This window comes from Gorilla gorilla, chromosome 19, assembly GCF_029281585.2.
Source record: "Gorilla gorilla gorilla isolate KB3781 chromosome 19, NHGRI_mGorGor1-v2.1_pri, whole genome shotgun sequence".
Lineage (NCBI taxonomy): Eukaryota > Metazoa > Chordata > Mammalia > Primates > Hominidae > Gorilla > Gorilla gorilla.
The window spans coordinates 36,542,252-36,563,011 of NC_073243.2; the positions used below are offsets into that span (position 1 = coordinate 36,542,252).

A 20,760-nucleotide genomic window follows, 5' to 3' on the forward strand; every position below is an offset into this window, starting at 1 on the left:
CACTAAACCTAGTAGTTAAGTAACAGTGATTACTTCGAAAGTCAAAACGATGTTATCAAAGACGGTTGCTAAGCTGATATTGACTGATGGTAATAAACAGTTTTTTTTATAATTATTATTATACTTTAAGTTCTGGGATACATGTGTAGAATGTGCAGATTTGTTACATAGGTATATACGTGCCATGGTGGTTTGCTGCACCCATCAACCCATCATCTACCTTAGGTATTTCTTCTAATGCTATCCCACCAGTAGCCCCCCCACCCCATGACAGGCCCTGGTGTGTGATGTACCCCTCCCTATGTGTTCTCATTGTTCAATTCCCACTTATGAGTGAGAACATGCGGTGTCTGGTTTTCTGTTCCTGTGTTAGCTTGCTGAGAATGATGGTTTCCAGCTTCATTCATGTCCCTGAAAAGGACATGAACTCATCCCTTTTTATGGCTGCATAGTATTCCATGGTGTATATGTGCCACTTTTTTTTATCCAGTCTATCATTGATGGGCATTTGGGTTGGTTTCACGTCTTTGGTATTGTGAACAGTGCCACAATAAACATACATGTACATGTGTCTTTATAGTAGAATGATTTATAAGCCTTTGGGTATATACCCAGTAATGGGATGGCTGCGTCAAATGGTATTTCTGGTTCTAGATCCTTGAGGAATCACTGTACTGTGTTCCATAATGGTTGAACTAATTTGCACTCCCACCAACAGTGTAAAAGCATTCCTATTGCTCCACATCCTCTCTAGTATCTGTTGTTTCATGACTTTTTAATGATCGCCATTCTAACTGGCGTGAGATGGTGTCTCATTGTGGCTTTGATTTGCATTTCTCTAATGACCAGTGATGATGAGCTTTTTTGCATGTTTTTTGGCCACATAAATGTCTTCTTTTGAGAAGTGTCTGTTCATATCATTTGCCCACTTTTTGATGGGGTTGTTTGTTTTTTTCTTGTAAATTTGTTCCTTGTAAATTCTGGATATTAGCCCTTTGTCAGATGGATAGATTGCAAAAATTTTCTTCCATTCGGTAGGTTGCCTGTTCACTCTGATGATAGTTTCTTTTGCTGTGCAGAAGCTCTTTAGTTTAATTAGATCCCATTTATCAATTTTGGCTTTTGTTGCCATTGCTTTTGGTGTTTTAGTCATGAAGTCTTTGCCCATGCCTATGTCCTGAATGGTATTGCCTAGGTTTTCTTCTAGGGTTTTTATGGTTTTAGGTCTTATGTTTAAGTCTTTAATCCATCTTGAGTTAATTTTTGTCCCCTGAGGGTAAGGAAGGGGTCCAGTGTCAGTTTTCTGCATATGGCTAGCCTGTTTTCCCAACACCATTTATTAAATAGGGAATCCTTTCCCCATTGATTGAATAAACAGTATTTCTATCACTCTTTCTGTTGCTTTTTAATATAGTATTTATTTAGCATCAGGAAACCTAACAACATTTTGATAGCAGGAAATTGTTAGGTCTATTCATTTCAACTATCTACTATATTCCCATCAGAGCTGCAACCAGCAAACTTTTTGTCTGTTACATAAAAACATTTTTAAAAGCTTCCATTTTCTTAAACAGTCCAGTGTGGAACAGAAACTTTAAAAAATTAGAAATTTTATTTTCTAATTGTATAACCAGGTAGGAGAACAACAACACTGATATTGTAAAATGTTTGTTTCAGATGAGGAATTAACTAATAACATCAGTGGAGATGAAATAACTATAAGAAATTGTGAGGAGATAAAAGAAAAAACGGAGTCAGAAATTCACATGCCTACTAATAGCCAAGAACACAAAACAGTTCAGAATTTCAGAAAAAGACAAAGTTTCTTAAAAACTACCTGCAAGCTAGGTTTGTATTCCTATAATTGTATAGGTTAAAGTTTACAAAATCAAGCCCAGCAATTCACTCTACTTCAAGGAATTTCTAAACTTTCAGATATATTGTTTCTTTTTGTAGTTATTCACTGACTTATATGACTATTTCAGCGATATTTGTTGTTAAGGCATCACTTGATAATCCAATAATCTTTAAATATATTCATGTCATACTTCTTTCTATGACTTCTAGTTTATTATATTAGAGGAGATAAGGTAAACTGCAGACACAGCAAGAATATTCAGTGGGGACAGCAGGTGTGAAATGTATCAGATTCTTTAGATACTTCCATTCAGCCCTTTTAACATAAGGGAAATTAAAGAAACATAGCCATTAGTTTGTTTTGTGTCAGATGAGTGAACTATGTGTGTTTCACAGTATGGACAAGCTAAGCATCCTTTGATAGTTCTTGGAGATAGTTCTGTCATAAACAATAGGCTGGACCACTTCAGGTTAAACATTATTCACTGAATGTTGATTTACATACTGTCTGTTAAGAGGTAGGAAGGACACTGAATTAGGCATTCTCTATGAATATTCTTTCATTTTCCCCCTATCATGTAAACTGAAATCCTCCTTATCCATACCTCCTATAGTGGGTTGAATGCTGGCCCCCCAAAACATGCCCTGTCCTAATCCCTGTAGTTCGTGACTATTACCTTATATAGTAAAAGCATGCCTATTACCTTCTTTGCATATGTAATCAAGTTAAGAACCCTAAGATAAGGAGACCATCCTGGATTATCCAGGTGGGCCCTAAATCTAATTACTGTGTCCTTATGAGAGAAACACAGGGAGATTTGAAACACACAGAAGAAATGATGAGATGAAGGCAAAGGAGCAATGTAGCCACAGCCAAGGAAGCCAAGGAATGCTGACAGCCATCAGAAGCTAGAAGAGGCACAGAAAGATTCTCTCCTAGAGCTTCCAGAGGGAGTACTGCCCCGTTGACACTTTGACATTGATTTCTGGTTTCCAAATTATGAGAGAATACATTCTGTTGTTTTAAGTCACCCAGTTTGTGGTAATTTGTTGCAGCTACCACAGGAAACTTCACACCTCTCTAGCAGCACTTAATCATATTTAAATGTAATTTTTAACATGTCTATTATTCCACCAGACTGTAAGCCACTTGAGCAGAGAACTGCTCCAGAGGTAAGAATTTTAGATAGTGACATCTGGGATTCCCTAAAACAATGGCAGGCTTACCTCCTGCTGATCACCCAACAGTGAATTCAACTATGCCCGAGTTCTGCCACATTCCCCTCACCCTCCACAGATTTCCAGTTAGGATTTTAGTTTTCCTCACTAAAATATGAATGAACAGATAGTCAAGGATCGACAAGTATTTGCAGAAAACACCAATATGAAAGATATCAAAGTAAACTAAGCAGACCAAAGGAACCCAGAAGAAACAGAAACTATACAAGAATCAAGAAGCATCTAATATTTTTTCCAAAAAGGTATAGAAAAGAGGGGACAATAAGAGAACAATACAGAGCTTTTAGTTGTTGAAAACAGAAATTAAAATAAATAGATAATATATAGATATGTGCGGCAGGGTTACAAGGCAAAGCTTTACAAGTCTACTAAGGACAAAAAAAGAAAAAGCTGAAAATAGGAGAGAAAAGATAAGATAACATTAAAGATCACTCCAGGAAATCCAGGGAGAATAGCGAGTGAACAGTAGAAGAAATCATTAAAGAAAGAATACAAGAAATGAGATAGGCATTTCCATATTGAAAGTACCACTTAGTGTCTAGTACAGTGAACAAGACACCTCACTGAAATTTTAGAACAGGAATAAAGAGAAGATCCTGAAAGCTTCCGAGAAGAAAAAACTGGTCACATAATGGAGAGAAATCTAAGTATTTAATAGCATTATACTTATTAATAGTAACATCAGATTCCAAACTACAGTGGAGTTTTTGAAGAGGTTTAGGATGAGTACTATTTGTTTCCTTTTGAATTTCTGTCAGATTTTGTTATTTTATGTTTTTAGTCAAATGCTGTACAAACTTATGATGTTAGTAACATTGAGAAGTTTTTGAGTTTTTGCTCCAAAATGTATATTACATGGCTACCTTCTTTGCTACAAACACACCAGGAACAAGAATTTATACCATCCACAGTAAGAATTATTGGGAGAGTTTGTTGTTGTTGTTGTTGTTGTTTGAGACAGGGTCTTGTCTGTCACCCAGGTTAGAGAGCAGGGGCACAATCACAGTTCACTGCAGCCTTGACCTCCCAGGCTCACATGATTCTCCCACCCCAGCATCCCTCAGTAACTGGGACTACATGCCACCACACCCTGCTAATTTTTTTTTTTTTTTTAAACGGAGTCTCGCTCTGTCACCCAGGCTGGAGTACAGTGGCGCGATCTCAGCTCACTCACCCTGCCAATTTTTAAATTTTTTTAAGAAATGTCATCTCCCTATGTTGCCCAGGCTAGTCTCAAACTCCTGCTGCCTCAGCCTCCCAAAGTGCAAGGATTACAAGTGTGAGGCACTGTGCCCAGCTGGGAGAGATTTTTCTATTCAAACTTGCAGTCTGCAGGCCTGCAATCTTAGATATAATTTTCAAATATATTCTCTGTCTCTCATATGTATATATATATATATACACACACACACATAAGTTTTTAATTCTTCCAATAAATAATTTTGGATTGCTAATCTCTAAAGAGCAATATGTTTTTGTCTGGGTGCCAGTGGAAGAGATATATGAGACTTGTTCTTCCCTGTGATTCATATAACCCAAGAATCCATTTTTTAGAGAATGGTTCTCTAATCTTTTTATCTCTTGCCCTGAAACCATATGCATGGTTGATGACATTTAGGAAGTAGAGCAAGAAGATTGTCCCAAAGTTTAATGCAGTGATTCTCAAACCTTACTTTGCATCAGAATTACCTGAAAAGCTTGTTAAAACACAGATTGCTGGGCCCTACCCTCAAAGAATCTGATTCAGTAGGTGTGTTAGTTGTCTCTATTACACACTTATTGTCTCATACTTTCTGTAGGTCAGGAATCAGGCATGGCTTAGTTGGGACCTCTAACAGAATTGTTCATAGGCAGCAAAGTGTTGGCCAGGACTGGGGTCTCATCTGAAGGCTCTACTAGGGAAGGATACACTTTCAAGCTCATGTGATTGTTGGCAGAATTCAATTTCTTGAGGATGGTTGGCTGAGGGCCTCAGTTCCTCACTGGTGATTGGCTGGTGGCCATCCTCAGTTTCTTGCTGGGTGGGCTTCTCCAACATGGCTACTTGCATCATCAAAACTTACAAGCTGAAGGCAATACAGCAAGTCTGCTAGCAGGACAGAAAATGTTACAATCTCTTTTAACCTAATCAGTTAAATGAAATACCCTCAATATGGAAATATTCTATTGGTTAGAAGCAAGCTATTCAAGAGAAGAAGAGTACACAAAGTCATAAATACCAGATGGTGAGGATCATTAGGAGCCATTTTAGTCTGTCCTCCAAAGTAAGTTTGGAGTGGACTGGGGAATTTGCATTTCTAACAAGTTTCCTCCATGGTGCCGATACCACTGATTTAACAAATATTTTCTGTTTCTTCACCCTATCCGTTTATTTTGCTTTGCATCTCAGTCTGAAGCTTCTCTAATGCAGTTCCTTTCTTCCTTCCTTCCTTCCTTCCTTCCTTCCTTCCTTCCTTCCTTCCTTCTTTCTTTCTTTTCTTTTCTTTTTTTTGAGACGGAGTGTATCTCTGTTGCCCAGGCTGGAGTGCAGTGGTGCAGTCTTGGCTCAGGGCAACCTCCACCTTCCAGGTCCTAGTGATTCTCCTCCCTCAGTCTCCAGAGTAGCTGTGATTACAGGCATCCACCACCGTGCCTGGCTAAGTTTTGTATTTTTAGTAGAATGCTGGGATTACGGACATCAGCCACTGTGCCTGGCCCTGATGCAGTTTCTATAGAAAACAAACCTTCAGGTTCCTGGCTTTGGGTTGGAGATCTGGGATAAGAGAAGTGGTTGCTAGTCAGTTGAGGGTTGGGGAAGGAAACTTGGAGTCCCAACTTTTCTATGTAAAAGATCTTATATAAAAGATATTAACCAACTGCCCAGCACCCACCCCCACTGTTCCACACACCTGCCTTCCATAGTGCCTCATTTCCCCAAGTGTGGAGTGCGTGAGTTCAGATTGGCTCTCTCTCTACAATTCCCTTTGCAGGCACTTGTGTTGGAGCATTCCCCATTCTGCCAAGTCAGTTCACTGTTCTCCATCATTGACTTTCTAATCCCCCCAAATTTGTTGAAGTCTTTGTCCTTTATTGTTTCCTCTTTCATTTTTTTTATATGGTACTTTAAAATTTCTTTTACTGTCATTTTAGCATGGTTTTGGCAGGAAATAGGGGGAAAACATGATCAGTTCATTACTTTTAGTTCCAACTTAAGTCTAACTTGTATTGCAAGGAAGAGATTTAAAAAACAAAATCTTTGGTTAATGATATTGTACAGCACATTTTGTGAAAGAAAAATGGAAAACCATAGGCCATAGTTTGTTACTTGGCACCTATGTGATCAGGAATACACCCATTGAGATACAGAATGGCTGTAGAAAGATGATTTTTTATAATATCTCAGTTATCTTGAGAAAAATATTATTCATTATTAAAGGACTACTGAGAATTAGATGAGTGTAGATAGAACTGAAGCAAGTTAATTTGTTTTAATCAAGTGTTTGATAGAGTAATTAATCAACTGCTAGAATGAATACAAAGTAATGTGCTTAGATGCTTATTCTTCACAAATTATATATTAAAACAATAACAGCAATGATAACATTAATTGATGTATGTTTCTGTGTAGTGTGGTATTTTGAGGAAGTTGTTACGTATTTTCTAAGATCCTTTATAACAATCAGCATTTGGCAGAAAATAAACCTCTTGTTTGGCAAATTTACAGGAATGAAAACAGGTGGGATCAACAAGAGGAATGCCAGAGGGGAAAGCCAGCTTCATTTAGCCGCCAGAAGAGGAAATCTGTCCCTAGTGAAAGCCCTGATAGAATCTGGAGCAGATGTGAATCTAAACGATAATGCAGGTTTGGATCCTTTTAATTTAATTACCTTTATAATTTGAACTCATTGAAATACACATTTCAAGACCTCCTGCCCCCTCCAATTTGTTCCTGGCTGATACGTAAGTGATAACTTTGAACAATCTTTTTTATATTAGTGTTTAGTTGAATACTAAGATTTATCATTGTTAAAAGACCTTTTTCCTTTGAAACAGTTTTTAACATCCGTTTGGGAGCATCAGAGAGGGTAGACAGAATGGGGAGTAAAGGGAGTTAGGCCTTTTCCTTGGAAGCCTCAAGTTTATCCTGTAACTTTGGTGAGAATGCAGAATTTTCTCATTCTCCTATCCCTTCTTCTCTTTTCTCCTCCTTTTATACTGTTCCTTTTTCTCTCTTTATTTTTATTCTAAAACTATGAAAAATTTACCTAACATTTTGCTTAAGCACAAAAGAATCTTCTCTGAAGAATTCCACAGGGAAAAACTCAAAGGTTAATTAAACCAGGTGTCATTTTAAAGAGAAATGTGGCAATGCAAAGATACACATAGGAAAGTCAGACGCTTTAATATCTGAGTTGAAACAAATCAAAATGAGTAGTATTTACTCTCATTGTGTTTTGCATTCTGTGAGTCTTTTGCTTTGGCACTTATATCAACAAATATTTGTGATGAGACCAATTTGTTTCCAAAATTAAACATAAATTATAAGTCCATAGTTTTTAGTATTATTTCTTGTTCAATACTTAGTATATACATATGAATCAATATGGATATTGCATTAATGCAACAAAACCTTAGTAATACAGATATTACATGAGTATTGATTCGCATGAAGCAGGGTTTTTTTTTTCTTTTTCTTTTTTTAGGTTGGACACCACTTCATGAGGCATCTAATGAAGGATCTATTGATATAATTGTAGAGTTATTAAAAGCTGGTGCTAAGGTTAATTGTGAAAATATAGATGGAATTCTGCCCTTACATGATGCCGTTGCAAACAATCATTTAAAGGTACAGTGCACATCACATTAAGATCTTACTACTTTTTCTTAGGAAAATGAATGAAGAAAATGAAGATATTTTAAACTGAGAACTAAAATGATTCAGTAAAACAAGTGATTTTTTTAAAACCTGCTTCAAATTACAAATGAAGATACAATAATATATATGGATTAGAAAATCTACGTATCCTAATGAATCATTTCTCCACTATTTCTTCATCACAAAATACATGCAAGTCAGAAGAGTAAAAGTAAACACAACCCATAAATCTAATACATTATATTTTTAATTGTCTAAGATAATTTGCTGTTGTGCACAGAAGAGTCTAATTATAGTGATGATATGTGTGACAGCTAGATTTTTTTAACTTAAAATTTCTCAGTGGGTTAGGGGTAAAAACATGAATCATTTGTTTTCCGGGTGTTTGTTGTATCTTTTTCTCCTTTGTTTTTCTTTATCAAGCACCCATTGTAAAAATATCACAAGAAAAGATTACGAGGGTCATTATTTCAATGACACTGACTTTCAAATCTCGACCTTAAGATTCTTCAGATGTTTACACTCATCTTTCTGTTTGACAAAGCATAGGAGAAAACCCTTATTATTATCCATAGACAATATAGACTTCAGTAATAATTTTTTCTATTGTTACTATTTGTTTTATAATAAAATATTTTTAATTAAAGTATCTACTTTTTTATTATTATACTTTAAGTTCTAGGGTACATGTGCACAACGTGCATGTTTGTTACATAGGTATACATGTGCCATGTTGGTGTGCTGCACCCATCAACTCATCATTTACATTAGGTATATCTCCTAATGCTATCCCTCCCCGCTACCCCCACCCCATGACAGCCCTGGTGTGTGATGTTCCCTACCCTGTGTCCAAGTGTTCTCATTGTTCAGTTCCCACCTAGGAGTGAGAACATGTGGTGTTTGGTTTTCTGTCCTTGTGATAATTTGCTCAGAATGATGGTTTCCAGATTCATCCATGTCCCTGCAAAGGACATGAACTCATCCTTTTTTATGGCTGCATAGTATTCCATGGTGTATATGTGCCACATTTTCTTAATCCACTCTATCATTGATGGACATTTGGGTTGGTTCCAAGTCTTTGCTATTGTGAATAGTGCCACAATAAACATACATGTGCATGTGTCTTTATAGCAGCATGATTTATAATCCTTTGGGCATATACCCAGTAATGGGATGGCTAGGTCAAATGGTATTTCTAGGTCAAATGGTATTTCTAGTTCTAGATCCTTGAGGAATCACCACACTGTCTTCCACAATGGTTGAACCAGTTTACAGTCCCACCAATGGTGTAAAAGTGTTCCTATTTCTCCACACCCTCTCCAGCACCTGTTGTTTCCTGACTTTTTAATGATCGCCATTTTAACTGGTGTGAGATGGTATGTCATTGTGGTTTTGATTTTCATTTCTCTGATGGCCAGTGATGACGAGCTTTTTTTCATGTGTCTGTTGGCTGCATAAATGTCTTCTTTTGAGAAGTGTCTGTTCATATCCTTCACCCACTTTTTCATGGGGTTGTTTGATTTTTTCTTGTAAATTTGTTTAAGTTCTTTGCAGAGTCTGGATATTAGCCCTTTGTCAGATGGGTAGATTCTAAAAGTTTTCTCCCATTCTGTAGGTTGCCTGTTCACTCTGATGGTAGTTTCCTTTGCTGTGCAGGAGCTCTTTAGTTTCATTAGATCCCATTTGTCAATTTTGGCTTTTGTTGCCATTGCTTTTGGTGATTTAGTCATGAAGCCCTTGCCCATGCCTATGTCCTGAATGGTATTGCCTAGGTTTTCTTCTGGGGTTTTTATGGTTTTAGGTCTACATTTAAGTCTTTAATCCATCTTGAATTAATTTTTGTATAAGGTGTAAGGAAGGGATCCAGTTGCAGCTTTCTGCATATGGCTAGCCAGTTTTCCCAACTCCATTTACTAAATAGGGAATCCTTTCCCCATTTCTTGTTTTTGTCAGGTTTGTCAAAGATCAGATCGTTGTAGATGTGTATTATTTCTGAGGGCTCTGTTCTGTTCCATTGGTCTATGTATCTGTTTTGGTACCAGTACCATGCTGTTTTAGTTACTGTAGCCTTGTTGTATAGTTTGAAGGCAGGTAGCGTGATGCCTGCAGCTTTGTTCTTTTTGCTTAGGATTGTCTTGGCTATGCGGGCTCTTTTTTGGTTCCATATGAACTTTAAAGTAGTTTTTCCAATTCTGTAAAGAAAGTCATTGGTAGCTTGATGGGGATGGCATTGAATCTATAAATTACCTTGGGCAGTATGGCCATTTTCACGATATTGATTCTTCCTACCCATGAGCATGGAATGTTCTTCCATTTGTTTGTGTCCTCTTTTATTTCGTTGAGCAGTGGTTTGTAGTTCTCCTTGAAGAGGCCCTTCACATCCCTTGTAAGTTGGATTCCTAGGTATTTTATTCTCTTGGAAGCAATTGTGAATGGGAGTTCACTCATGATTTGGCTCTCTGTTTGTCTGTTATTGGTGTATAGGAATGCCTGCGATTTTTGCACACTGATTTAGTATCCTGGGCCTTTGCTGCAGTTGCTTATCAGCTTAAGGAGATTTTGGGCTGAGACGATGGGTTTTCTAAATATACAATCATGTCATCTGCAAACAGGGACAATTTGACTTCCTCTCTTCCTAATTCAGTACCCTTTATTTCTTTCTCCTGCCTGATTGCCCTGGCCAGAACTTCCAAAAGTATGTTGAATAGGAGTGGTGAGAGAGGGCATCCCTGTCTTGTGCCAGTTTTCAAAGGGAATGCTTCCAGTTTTTGCCCATTCAGTATGATATTGGCTGTGGGTTTGTCATAAATAGCTCTTATTATTTTGAGATACGTCCCATCAATACCTAGTTTATTGAGAGTCTTTAGCATGAAGGCTGTTGACTTTTGTTGCAGGCCTTTTCTGCAACTGTTGAGATAATCATGGGGTTTTTGTCTTTGGTTCTGTTTATATGATTGATTACGTTTATTGATTTGCATATGTTGAACCAGCCTTGCATCCCAGGAATGAAGCCCACTTGATCATGGTGGATAAGCTTTTTGATGTGCTACTGGATTCGGTTTGCCAGGATTTTATTGAGGATTTTGCATCGATGTTCATCAGGGATATTGCTCCAAAATTCTCTTTTTTTGTTGTTTCTCTGCTAGGCTTTGGTATCAGGATGATGCTGGCCTCATCAAATGAGTTAGGGAGGATTCCCTCTTTTTCTATTGATTGGAATAGTTTCAGAAGGAATGGTACCAGCTCCTCTTCATACCTCTGGTAGAATTCAGCTGTGAATCCATCTGGTCCCGGACTTTTTTTGGTTGGTAGGCTATTAATTATTGCCTCAATTTCAGAGCCTGTTATTGGTCTATTCAGGGATTCAACTTCTTCCTGGTTTAGTCTTGGGAGGGTGTATTTGTCGAGGAATTTATCCATTTCTTCTAGATTTTCTTGTTTATTTGCGTATAGGTGTTTATAGTATTCTCTGCTGGTAGTTTGTATTTCTGTGGAATCAGTGGTGATATCCCCTTTATCATTTTTATTGCGTCTATTTGAGTCGTCTCTCTTTTCTTTTTTATTAGTTTTCCTAGTGATATATCAATTTTGTTGATCTTTTCAAAAAACCAGCTCCTGGATTCATTAATATTTTGAAGGGTTTTTTGTATCTCTATCTCCTTCAGTTCTTCTCTGATCTTAGTTATTTCTTGCCTTCTGCTAGCTTTTGAATGTGTTTGCTCTTGCTTCTCCAGTTCTTTTAATTGTGATGTTAGGGTGTCAATTTTGATCTTTCCAGCTTTCTCTTGTGGGCATTTAGTGCTATAAATTTCCCTCTACACACTGCTTTAAATGTGTCCCAGAGATTCTGGTATGTAGTGTCTCTGTTCTCATTGGTTTCCAAGAACTTCCTTATTTCTGCCTTCATTTCGTTATGTACCCAGTAGTCATTCAGGAGCAGGTTGTTCAGTTTCCATGTAGTTGAGCGGTTTTGAGTGAGTTTCTTAATCCTGAGTTCTAGTTTGATTGCACTGTGGTCTGAGAGACAGTTTGTTATAATTTCCGTTCTTTTATATTTGCTGAGGAGTGCTTTACTTCCAACTATGTGGTCAATTTTGGAATAGGTGTGGTGTGGTGCTGAAAAGAATGTATATTCTGTTGATTTGGGGTGGAGAGTTCTGTAGATGTCTATTAGGTCCCCTTGATGCAGAGCTGAGTTCAATTCCTGCATATCCTTGTTAACTTTCTGTCTCGTTTATCTGTCTAATGTTGACAGTGCGGTGTTAAAGTCTGCCATTATTATTGTGTGGGAGTCTAAGTCTCTTTGTAGATCATTAAGGAGTTGCTTTATGAATCTGGGTGCTCCTGTATTGGGTGCATATATATTTAGGATAGTTAGCTCTTCTTGTTGAATTGATCCCTTTACCAGTATGTAATGGCCTTCTTTGTCTCTTTTGGTCTTTGTTGGTTTAAAGTCTGTTTTAGCAGAGACTAGAATTGCAGTCCTTGCTTTTTTTGTTATTTTCCATTTGCTTGGTAGATCTTCCTCCATCCTTTTATTTTGAGCCTATGTGTGTCTCTGCACGTGAGATGGGTCTCTTGAATAGGGCACACTGATAGGTCTTGACTCTATCCAATTTGCCAATCTGTGTCTTTTAATTGGAGCATTTAGCTCATTTACATTTAAGGTTAATATAGTTATGTGTGAATTTGATCCTGTCATTATGGTGTTAGCTGGTTATTTTGCTCGTTACTTGATGCAGTTTCTTCCTAGCATCGACGGTCTTTACAGTTTGGCGTGTTTTTGCAGTGGCTGGTACCGGTTGTTCCTTTCCATGTTTAGTGCTTCCTTCAGGAGCTCTTGTAAGGCAGGCCTGGTGGTGACAAAATCTCTCAGCATTTGCTTGTCTGTGAAGGATTTTATTTCTCCTTCACTTATGAAGCTTCGTTTGGCTGGATATGAAATTCTGGGTTGAAAATTCTTTTAAGAATGTTGAATATTGGCCTCCACTCTCTTCTGGCTTGTAGAGTTTCTGCTAAGAGATCCACTGTTAGTCTGATGGGCTTCCCTTTGTTGGTAACTCGACCTTTCTCTCTGGCTGCCCTTAACATTTTTTCCTTCATTTCAACTTTGGTGAATCTGACAATGATGTGTCTTGGAGCTGCTCCTCTCGAGGAGTATCTTTGTGGCGTTCTCTGTATTTCCTGAATTTGAATGTTGGCCTGTCTTGCTAGATTGGGGAAGTTCTCCTGGATGATATCCTGAAGAGTGTTTTCCAACTTGGTTCCATTCTCCCGTCACTTTCAGGTACACCGATCAGATGTATATTTGGTCTTTTCACATAGTCCCATATTTCCTGGAGGCTTTATCATTTCTTTTTACTCTTTTTTCTCTGAACTTCTCTTCTCGCTTCAGTTCATTCATTTGATCTTCAATCACTGATACCCTTTTTCCAGTTGATCGAATGGGCTACTGAAGCTTGTGCATGCATCACGTAATTCTCATGCCATGGTTTTCAGCTCCGTCAGGTTATTTAAGGTCTTCTCTATGCTGTTTATCCTAGTTAGCCATTCATCTAATCTTCTTTCAAGGTTTTTAGCTTCTTTGCAATGAGTGTGAGCATCCTCCTTTAGCTCAGAGAAGTTTGTTATTACCGATCATCTGAAGCCTTCTTCCCTCAACTCGTCAAAGTCATTCTCTGTCCATCTTTGCTCCATTGCTGGCGAGGAGGTGCATTCCTTTGGAGGAGAAGAGGCGCTCTGATTTTTAAGAATTTTCAGCTTTTCCTCTCTGGTTTCTCCCCATCTTTGTGGTTTTATCTACCTTTGGTCTTTGATGATGGGGTTTTGGTGTGGATGTCCTTTCTGTTTGTTAGTTTTTCTTCTAACAGTCAGGACCCTCAGCTGCAGGTCTGTTGGGAGTTTGCTGGAGGTCCACTCCAGACCCTGTTTGCCTGGATATCACCAGCAGAGGCTGCAGAACAGCCAATATTGCAGAACGGCAAATGTTGCTGCCTGATCCTTCCTCTGGAAGCTTTGTCTCAGAGCGACACCCGGCAGTATGAGGTGTCAGTCGGCCCCTAATGGGAGGTGCCTCCTAGTTACGCTACTTGAGGGTCACAGACCCACTTGAGGAGGCAGTCTGTCCGTTCTCAGATCTCAAACTCCATGCTGGGAGAACCACTACTCTCTTCAAAGCTGTCAGACAGGGACGTTTAAGTATGCTGAAATTTCTGCTGTTGTTTGTTCAGCTATGCCTTGCCCCCAGAGGTGGAGTCTACCGAGGCAGGCAGCCTTCCTTGAGCTGCGGTGGGCTCCACCCATTTTGAGTCTCCCCGCTGCTTTGTTTACCTTCTCAAGCCTCAGCAATGGTGGACACCCCTCCCCCAGCCTCGCTGCCACCTTGCAGTTTGATCTCAGACTGCTGTGCTAGCAGTGAGTGAGGCTCTGTGGGCGTGGGACCCTCTGACTGAAGCGCAGGATATAATCTCCTGGTGTGCTGTTTGCTAATGAGAGGTGATAACATGCTAGCAACCCTCGCTCGCTCTCGGTGCCTCCTTGGCCTCGGCATCCACTCTTGCCACACTCCAGGGGCCCTTCAGCCTGCCGCTGCACTGTGGGGGCCCCTTTCTGGGGTTGGCAGAGCATGGAGCCCACTCCCTCTTCTCATGGGGAGGTGTGGAGGGAGAGGTGCAGGTGGGAGCTGGGGCTGCGTGTGGTGCTCACGGGCCGGTGCAGGTTCTGGGTGGGTGTGGGCTCGGTGGACCCTGCACTTGGTGCAGCCAGCCGATGCCTGCTGGGCTTGATAGGAGGCTGGGTCCCGTGCGTGGACCACCGTTCCCTCTTTGTGGGGCCGTTGGCCAAAATGGCGGTTCTCCATCTCTTTCTCTCTTCTCCTCTTTTCCTCTTGGTTGTGTGGGACGAGCTCCCTCTGGGCTACCGGAGTGCCCGGGCTAGGTGCTACAAAGTCCCATGGCGAGGGCCAGTGAGAGGTGAAGCTGTCTGGGCTTCTGGGATAGATGGGGACTTGGAGAACTTTTCTGTCTAGCTAAAGGATTGTAAACGCACCAGTCAGTGCTCTGTGTCTAGCTAATTGGGTGGAGACCCGGAGAATTTTTCTATCTAGCTAAAGGTTTGTAAACGCACCAATCAGCACTCTGTGTCTAGCTAAAGGTTTGTAAATGCACCAATCAGCACTCTGTGTCTAGGTAATCTGGTGGGGACTTGGAGAACTTCTGTGTCTAGCTAAAGGATTGTAAATGCACCAATCAGCGCTCTACATCTAGCTAAAGGTTTGTAAATGCACCAGTCAGCGCTCTGTCAAAACAGACCAATCAGCTCTCTGTAAAACGGACCAATCAGCTCTCTGTAAAATGGACCAATCAGCTCTCTTTAAAATGGACCAATCAGTAGGATGTAGGTGGGGCCAGATAAGGGAATAAAAGCAGGTCGCCACAGCCAGCAGCAGCAGCCCACTGAGGTCCCTTTCCACACTGTGGAAGCTTTGTTCTTTTGCTCTTTGCAATAAATTTTGCTGCTGCTCACTCTTTGGGTCTGCACTACCTTTATGTGCTGTAATACTCATGGTGAAGGTCTGCGGCTTCACTCTTGAAGCCAGCGAGACCACGAAGCCACTGGGAGGAATAAACAACTCCAGACATGCCACCTTTAAGAGCTGTAACACTCACTGCAAAGGTCTGTGGCTTCACTCCTGAGGTCAGTGAGACCAAGAACCCGCCAGTAGGAAGAAACTCTGGACATGTCCGAACATCAGAAGGAGCAAACGCTGGACATGCCATCTTTAAGAACTGTAACACTCACCACAAGGGTCCACGGCTTCATTCTTGAAGTCAGAGAGACCAAGAACCCACCAATTCTGGACACGCTACGACCATTGGAAAAGCTCAGTATTAGGGTAGGAGTGTCCCGATTTTCCAGGTACCATCTGTCATGGCTTCCCCTTGGCTAGGAAAGGGAATTCCCTGACCCCTTGCACTTCCTGGGTAAGGTGATGCCCTGCCCTGCTTCAGCTCACACTCCGTGGGCTGCACCCACTGTCCAACAAGCCCCAGTGAGATGAACCTGGTACCTCCGTTGGAAATGCAGAAATCAACCATCTTCTGCATCGCTCACGCTGGGAGCTGTAGACTGAAGCTTTTCCTATTCAGCCATCTTGGGACCTCTTCAGTAATAATTATTGGTTTGAAAAAATAGTTAAGGAAACCATCAAGAACAATATAAAAAATTCCTTGGATCCCTCATTGATACCTATTTATCTATCTCTAGATATTTTAAGAACCTGGTAACTTTTTAATGTAATTTTGTGAAAGGATATTCTTGCTGTTTTCAGCCTACACATAGCTGTGTGGAGGATGTTATTACTGAATTTATGATCTGCTAAGAGATGTGCATTAATGATTAAGAATATAGCAGAGTGGGTGAGCTAATGTCCGATGTGGCTTCTTTTGGCTAAAAGAAGCTGTATTAGTTTGTTCTTGCATTGCTATAAAAAACTACCTGAGGCTGGGTGCTTTATGAAGAAAAAAGGTTTGATTGACTCACAGTTCTGCAAGCTATACAGGAAGCATGACTGAGGAGACCTCAGGAAACTTAAAATCATGGCGGAAGGTGAAGGGTAGTAGGCACTTATTCACATGGTGGAGCAGAGACAGAGAGGGAAGGGGGTGATGCTACACACTTTTAAACCACCAGATCTTGTGAGGACTCTGTCAAGAGACAGCACTAGGGGGATGGGGCTAAACCATTAGAAACCACCCTCATGATCCAATCACCTCCCACCAAACCGCATCTCCAACACTGGGGATTACAATTCAACATGAGATTTGAGTGGGGACTCAAAGCCAAACCATGTTAGAAGCCCTTTGGCTTTTACAGTATTTAAATTTAAAAAGAATAGACAAATTATCAAGATCATATGGTCACAAAATGGAAGAAAGGAAACAGAATTATTAAAGTGATGAATCTGCTGGTTTTTTATAGAGGGAAAAGACCACTTAAAGTGAAACCACTTGGCCAGGCATGTTGGCTCATGCCTGTAATCCCAGTACTTTGGGAGGCCTAAGCAGGCAGATCATGAGGTCAGGAGATTGAGATCATCCTGGGTAACACAGTGGAACCCCGACTCTACTAAAAATACCAAAAAAAAAAAAATTAGCTGGGAATGATGGCAGGTGCCTGTAGTCTCAGCTACTTGGGAGGCTGAGGCAGGAGAATGGCTGAACCTGGGAGGTGGAGCTTGCAGTGAGCCAAGATCGCACCACTGCACTCCAGCCTGGGCAACAGAGCTGGACTCCATCTCTTAAATAAATAAATAAAATAAAGTGAAACCACTTAAATAATTATCAGAGTTTCATAGTGGGAAAATCAGGTTTTTCAACATTATTCTGAGGAATGCCACATAAAACATAAAGAAAGTTAATTTTCTTATTCGTATTTGTGTTGCAGGTCACCAGCTTCACCCCTACCTTTGGAGACTTGTTAGAAGGACTTACAGAACTTATTGTGTTTGTACTCATGGCTGAGATTTATTACAGCAGTGTAGTAAGGATACACATCCAGATTGTAAGAGAAAAAGACACAGGTAGAACCTGGAGGTATCAATTTGAAGGTTTTCTTATGCTCTCTTCCTCGTGAAGAGCCACATAGGGCTTAATCTTCCCCCAGCAGTGAAAATGTAGCAACACATATGTTATGGTTCCACCGAGGGAAGCTCATTAGAGACTCAGTGCTCAAGATTTTATTGTAGGCACCCTTTGCCTAGCACATACCAAAATCCCAAAGTCCCAGAAGCGTAAACCACATTGCTTGTGTAGACAGTTTAAGCACAATGAGCCACTCTTATCAGGCAACGTTTTCTATCAGTGTAGTATACTGTTTACAATCCAAGTTCACAGGTGCCAACTAATGGCCAACTCTTCTATGTTAACTCTTTTCTAAACAGTGTTATATTTAGGTTCTAATTGAAATGTGTACTAATTTATTGGGGAATCTGCCCTGATATTCACGTAAGTTCTTTTCTATTTTCCCTAATCATCAGCCGGGTTGAGAAATAAAGAGACAGAGTACAAAAGAGAGAAATTTTAAAGCTGGGCATCCAGGGGAGACATCACCTGTTGGTAGGTTCCATGATGCCCCACAAGCCGCAAAAACCAGCAAGTTTTTATTAGAGATTTTCAAAAGGGGAAGGAGTGTGCGAATAAGTGTGGGTGACAGACATCAAGTACTTAACAGAGTAATAGAATATCACAAGGCAAGTGGAGGCAGGGCGAGATCACATGACCACAGGACCGAGGCAAAATTAAAATTGCTAATGAAGTTTCGGGCACCATTGTCGTTGATAACATCTTATCAGGAGACAGAGTTTTGAGATCAACCGGTCTAACCAAAATTTATTAGGTGGGAATTTCCTCTTCCTAATAAGCCTGGGAGCGCTATGGGAGACTGGAGTCTATTTCATCTCTGCAGTCTCGACCATAAGAGACGACCAAGCCCGGGGGGCCAGTTCAGAGACCCACCCCCAGGTGCGTATTCTCTTTCTTAGGGATGTTCCATGCTGAGAAAAAGAATTTAGCAATATATCTCCCATCTGCTTTTGAAAGAAGAGAAATATGGCTCTGTTCCCCCCAGCTCACTGGTAGTCAGAGTTTAAGGTTATCTCTCTTGTTTCCTAAACATTGCTGTTATCTTGTTCTTTTTTCAAGGTGCCCAGATTTCATATTGTTTAAACACACATGCTCTACAATTTGTGCAGTTAATGCAATTTTCACATGGTCCTGAGGTGACATACATCCTCCTCGGCTGACAGGATTAAGAGATTAAAGTAAAGACAGACATAGGAAATCACAAAGGTATTGATTGGGGAAGTGATAAGTGTCCATGAAATCTTCACAACTTATGTTTAGAGATTGCAGTAAAGACAGGCATAAGAAATTATAAAAGTATTAATTTGGGGAACTAATAAACGTCCATAAAATCTTCACAATCCACGTTCTTCTGCCATGCCTTCAGCCAGTCCCTCCATTTGGGGTCCCTGACTTCCCGCAACACTAATTTCTAGAATAGCAATAAACTGAATAAAGTTTGTTTTATTGGCCTAATTTTTCTGGCAAAGTTGTATGTCAGCACATAGGACATCCTTTATCTCACAGTTGATTTTTGCATCATGTTGTCAAGGAAGATTGTGAGTGGAAAAAATGTGAACTCAAACTATGTTTTCTCCTAGTATCTCAATAACAACAGTCAACACAGAAGACTTCTGTGACCACATGTGTGGGAGTTTCCCCCTACACTCCAGGCAAGCAATCAATTCTGTAGCAGATACTAGCTAGGTGTAACAAAAAGACAAATGAGACTATTAAAAACAAAAATCAACCTGGTAGATTTAAACCCAGCCTTACTGATAATCATTTTAAGTGTAAATGACCTAAACGCTCCAATTAAAAAGCAGAGATACATTGGATAAAGAAGCAATACTCAGTTAAATGTAGCATACAAGAAACTCACTTTAAAAGGCACCTAGCCAGGCATGGTGTCTTACACCTGTAATCCCAATAGTTTGAAAGTCTGAGATGGGAGGATCATTTGAGCCCAGTAGTTCAAGACCAGCCTGGGCAACATAGTGAGACCCTGTCTCTAAAAAGAAAAAAAACAAACCTCTCTCCCTCTCTCCTTCTCTCTCTCTCTCTCTCCTCTCTTTCTCTGTGTGCATATGCACAGATAAGTTATAAGTAAATTAAGTAAGTTTATGGAAAAACATGTGCCTTGCAAACAATAATCAAAAGAAAGAGTGGCTTTGGTAACTGATATGCTTAGGCTTTGTGTCCCTACCCAAATCTCATCTTAAATTATAATGCCCTATAATCCCCATAATCCCCTTAATCCCTGCATTTCAAGGGAGAGACCAGTTGGAGGTAATTGGATCATGGGGGCAGTTTCCTCCATGCTGTTCTCATGATAGTGAGTGGGTTCTCATTAGATCCAATGGTTTTATAAGTGTTTGGTAGTTCCTCCTGTGCTCATTCTCCTTCTGCTGCTTTGTGAAGAAGGTGCCTTGCTTTGCCTTTGCTTTCCGCCATAACTGTAAGTTTCCTGAGGCTTCCCCAGCCATGCTGAACTGTGAGTGAATTAAACCTCTGTCCTTTATAAATTACCAGTTTTGGGCAGTTCTTTATAGCAGTGTGAAAACAGACTAATACAGCAACATAAGACAAAGTAGAATTTAAAGCAAGTAATATTGCCAGGGAGAAAGAGACATATTTCATAATTATAAAGGGGACAGTTTGCCAGAAAGACATAACAATTCTAAGAGTGTGTGCACAGAAAAACAAATTTTAAATACATGAATAAATGGAATTGAAATGAAAATAAACAAATTCACAATTAAATTGGAGACTGCAATTCTTTTAATAAATGATTTGTGAAGTATATACCCAGGATATAGAAGCCTTGAAAAACATTATCAACCGTGTTACCTACTTGACATTTATTGAAGATGCCAACAACAATGGCAGAAAATCCATTCTTTTCAAAAGCTTACAGAACATTCAGCAATATAGACCAAATGTTGGACCATAAAACAAGTTTTAATAAATTCAAGATACATGAAGTCATACAAAGTATGTTCTTTCACCAAAATGAAATGCAATGACTAATCACTAACCAAAATATTTCTAGAAAATCCCCACATATTTAGAAATTAAACTGTATACGTCTGAATAACTCATGGGTCACAGAAGAAATCACAAGAGAAATTAGAAAGTATTTTGAACTGAATTAATGTATCAAAATTTATGGGATTTAATGAAACTAGT

At 39.7% G+C, this 20,760-nt stretch overlaps 1 protein-coding gene across 10 annotated transcripts in view; it reads left to right on the forward strand.

The window, feature by feature from the left end:
• ANKRD31 (ankyrin repeat domain 31) overlaps positions 1-20,760 on the forward strand; it is a 184,938-nt gene that overhangs the window by 97,065 nt on the left and 67,113 nt on the right. For 5 of the 10 annotated variants that reach the window (XM_055367815.2, XM_055367812.2, XM_055367811.2 and 2 more), the window contains 3 exons: positions 1,678-1,848; positions 6,800-6,937; positions 7,779-7,921. In XM_055367815.2, coding sequence (XP_055223790.2) covers positions 1,678-1,848; positions 6,800-6,937; positions 7,779-7,921 — 452 coding nt within the window. The remainder of the gene's footprint in view (positions 1-1,677; positions 1,849-6,799; positions 6,938-7,778; positions 7,922-20,760) is intronic. The other 5 variants (XM_055367816.2, XM_055367818.2, XM_055367817.2 and 2 more) reach the window with 1 other exon arrangement.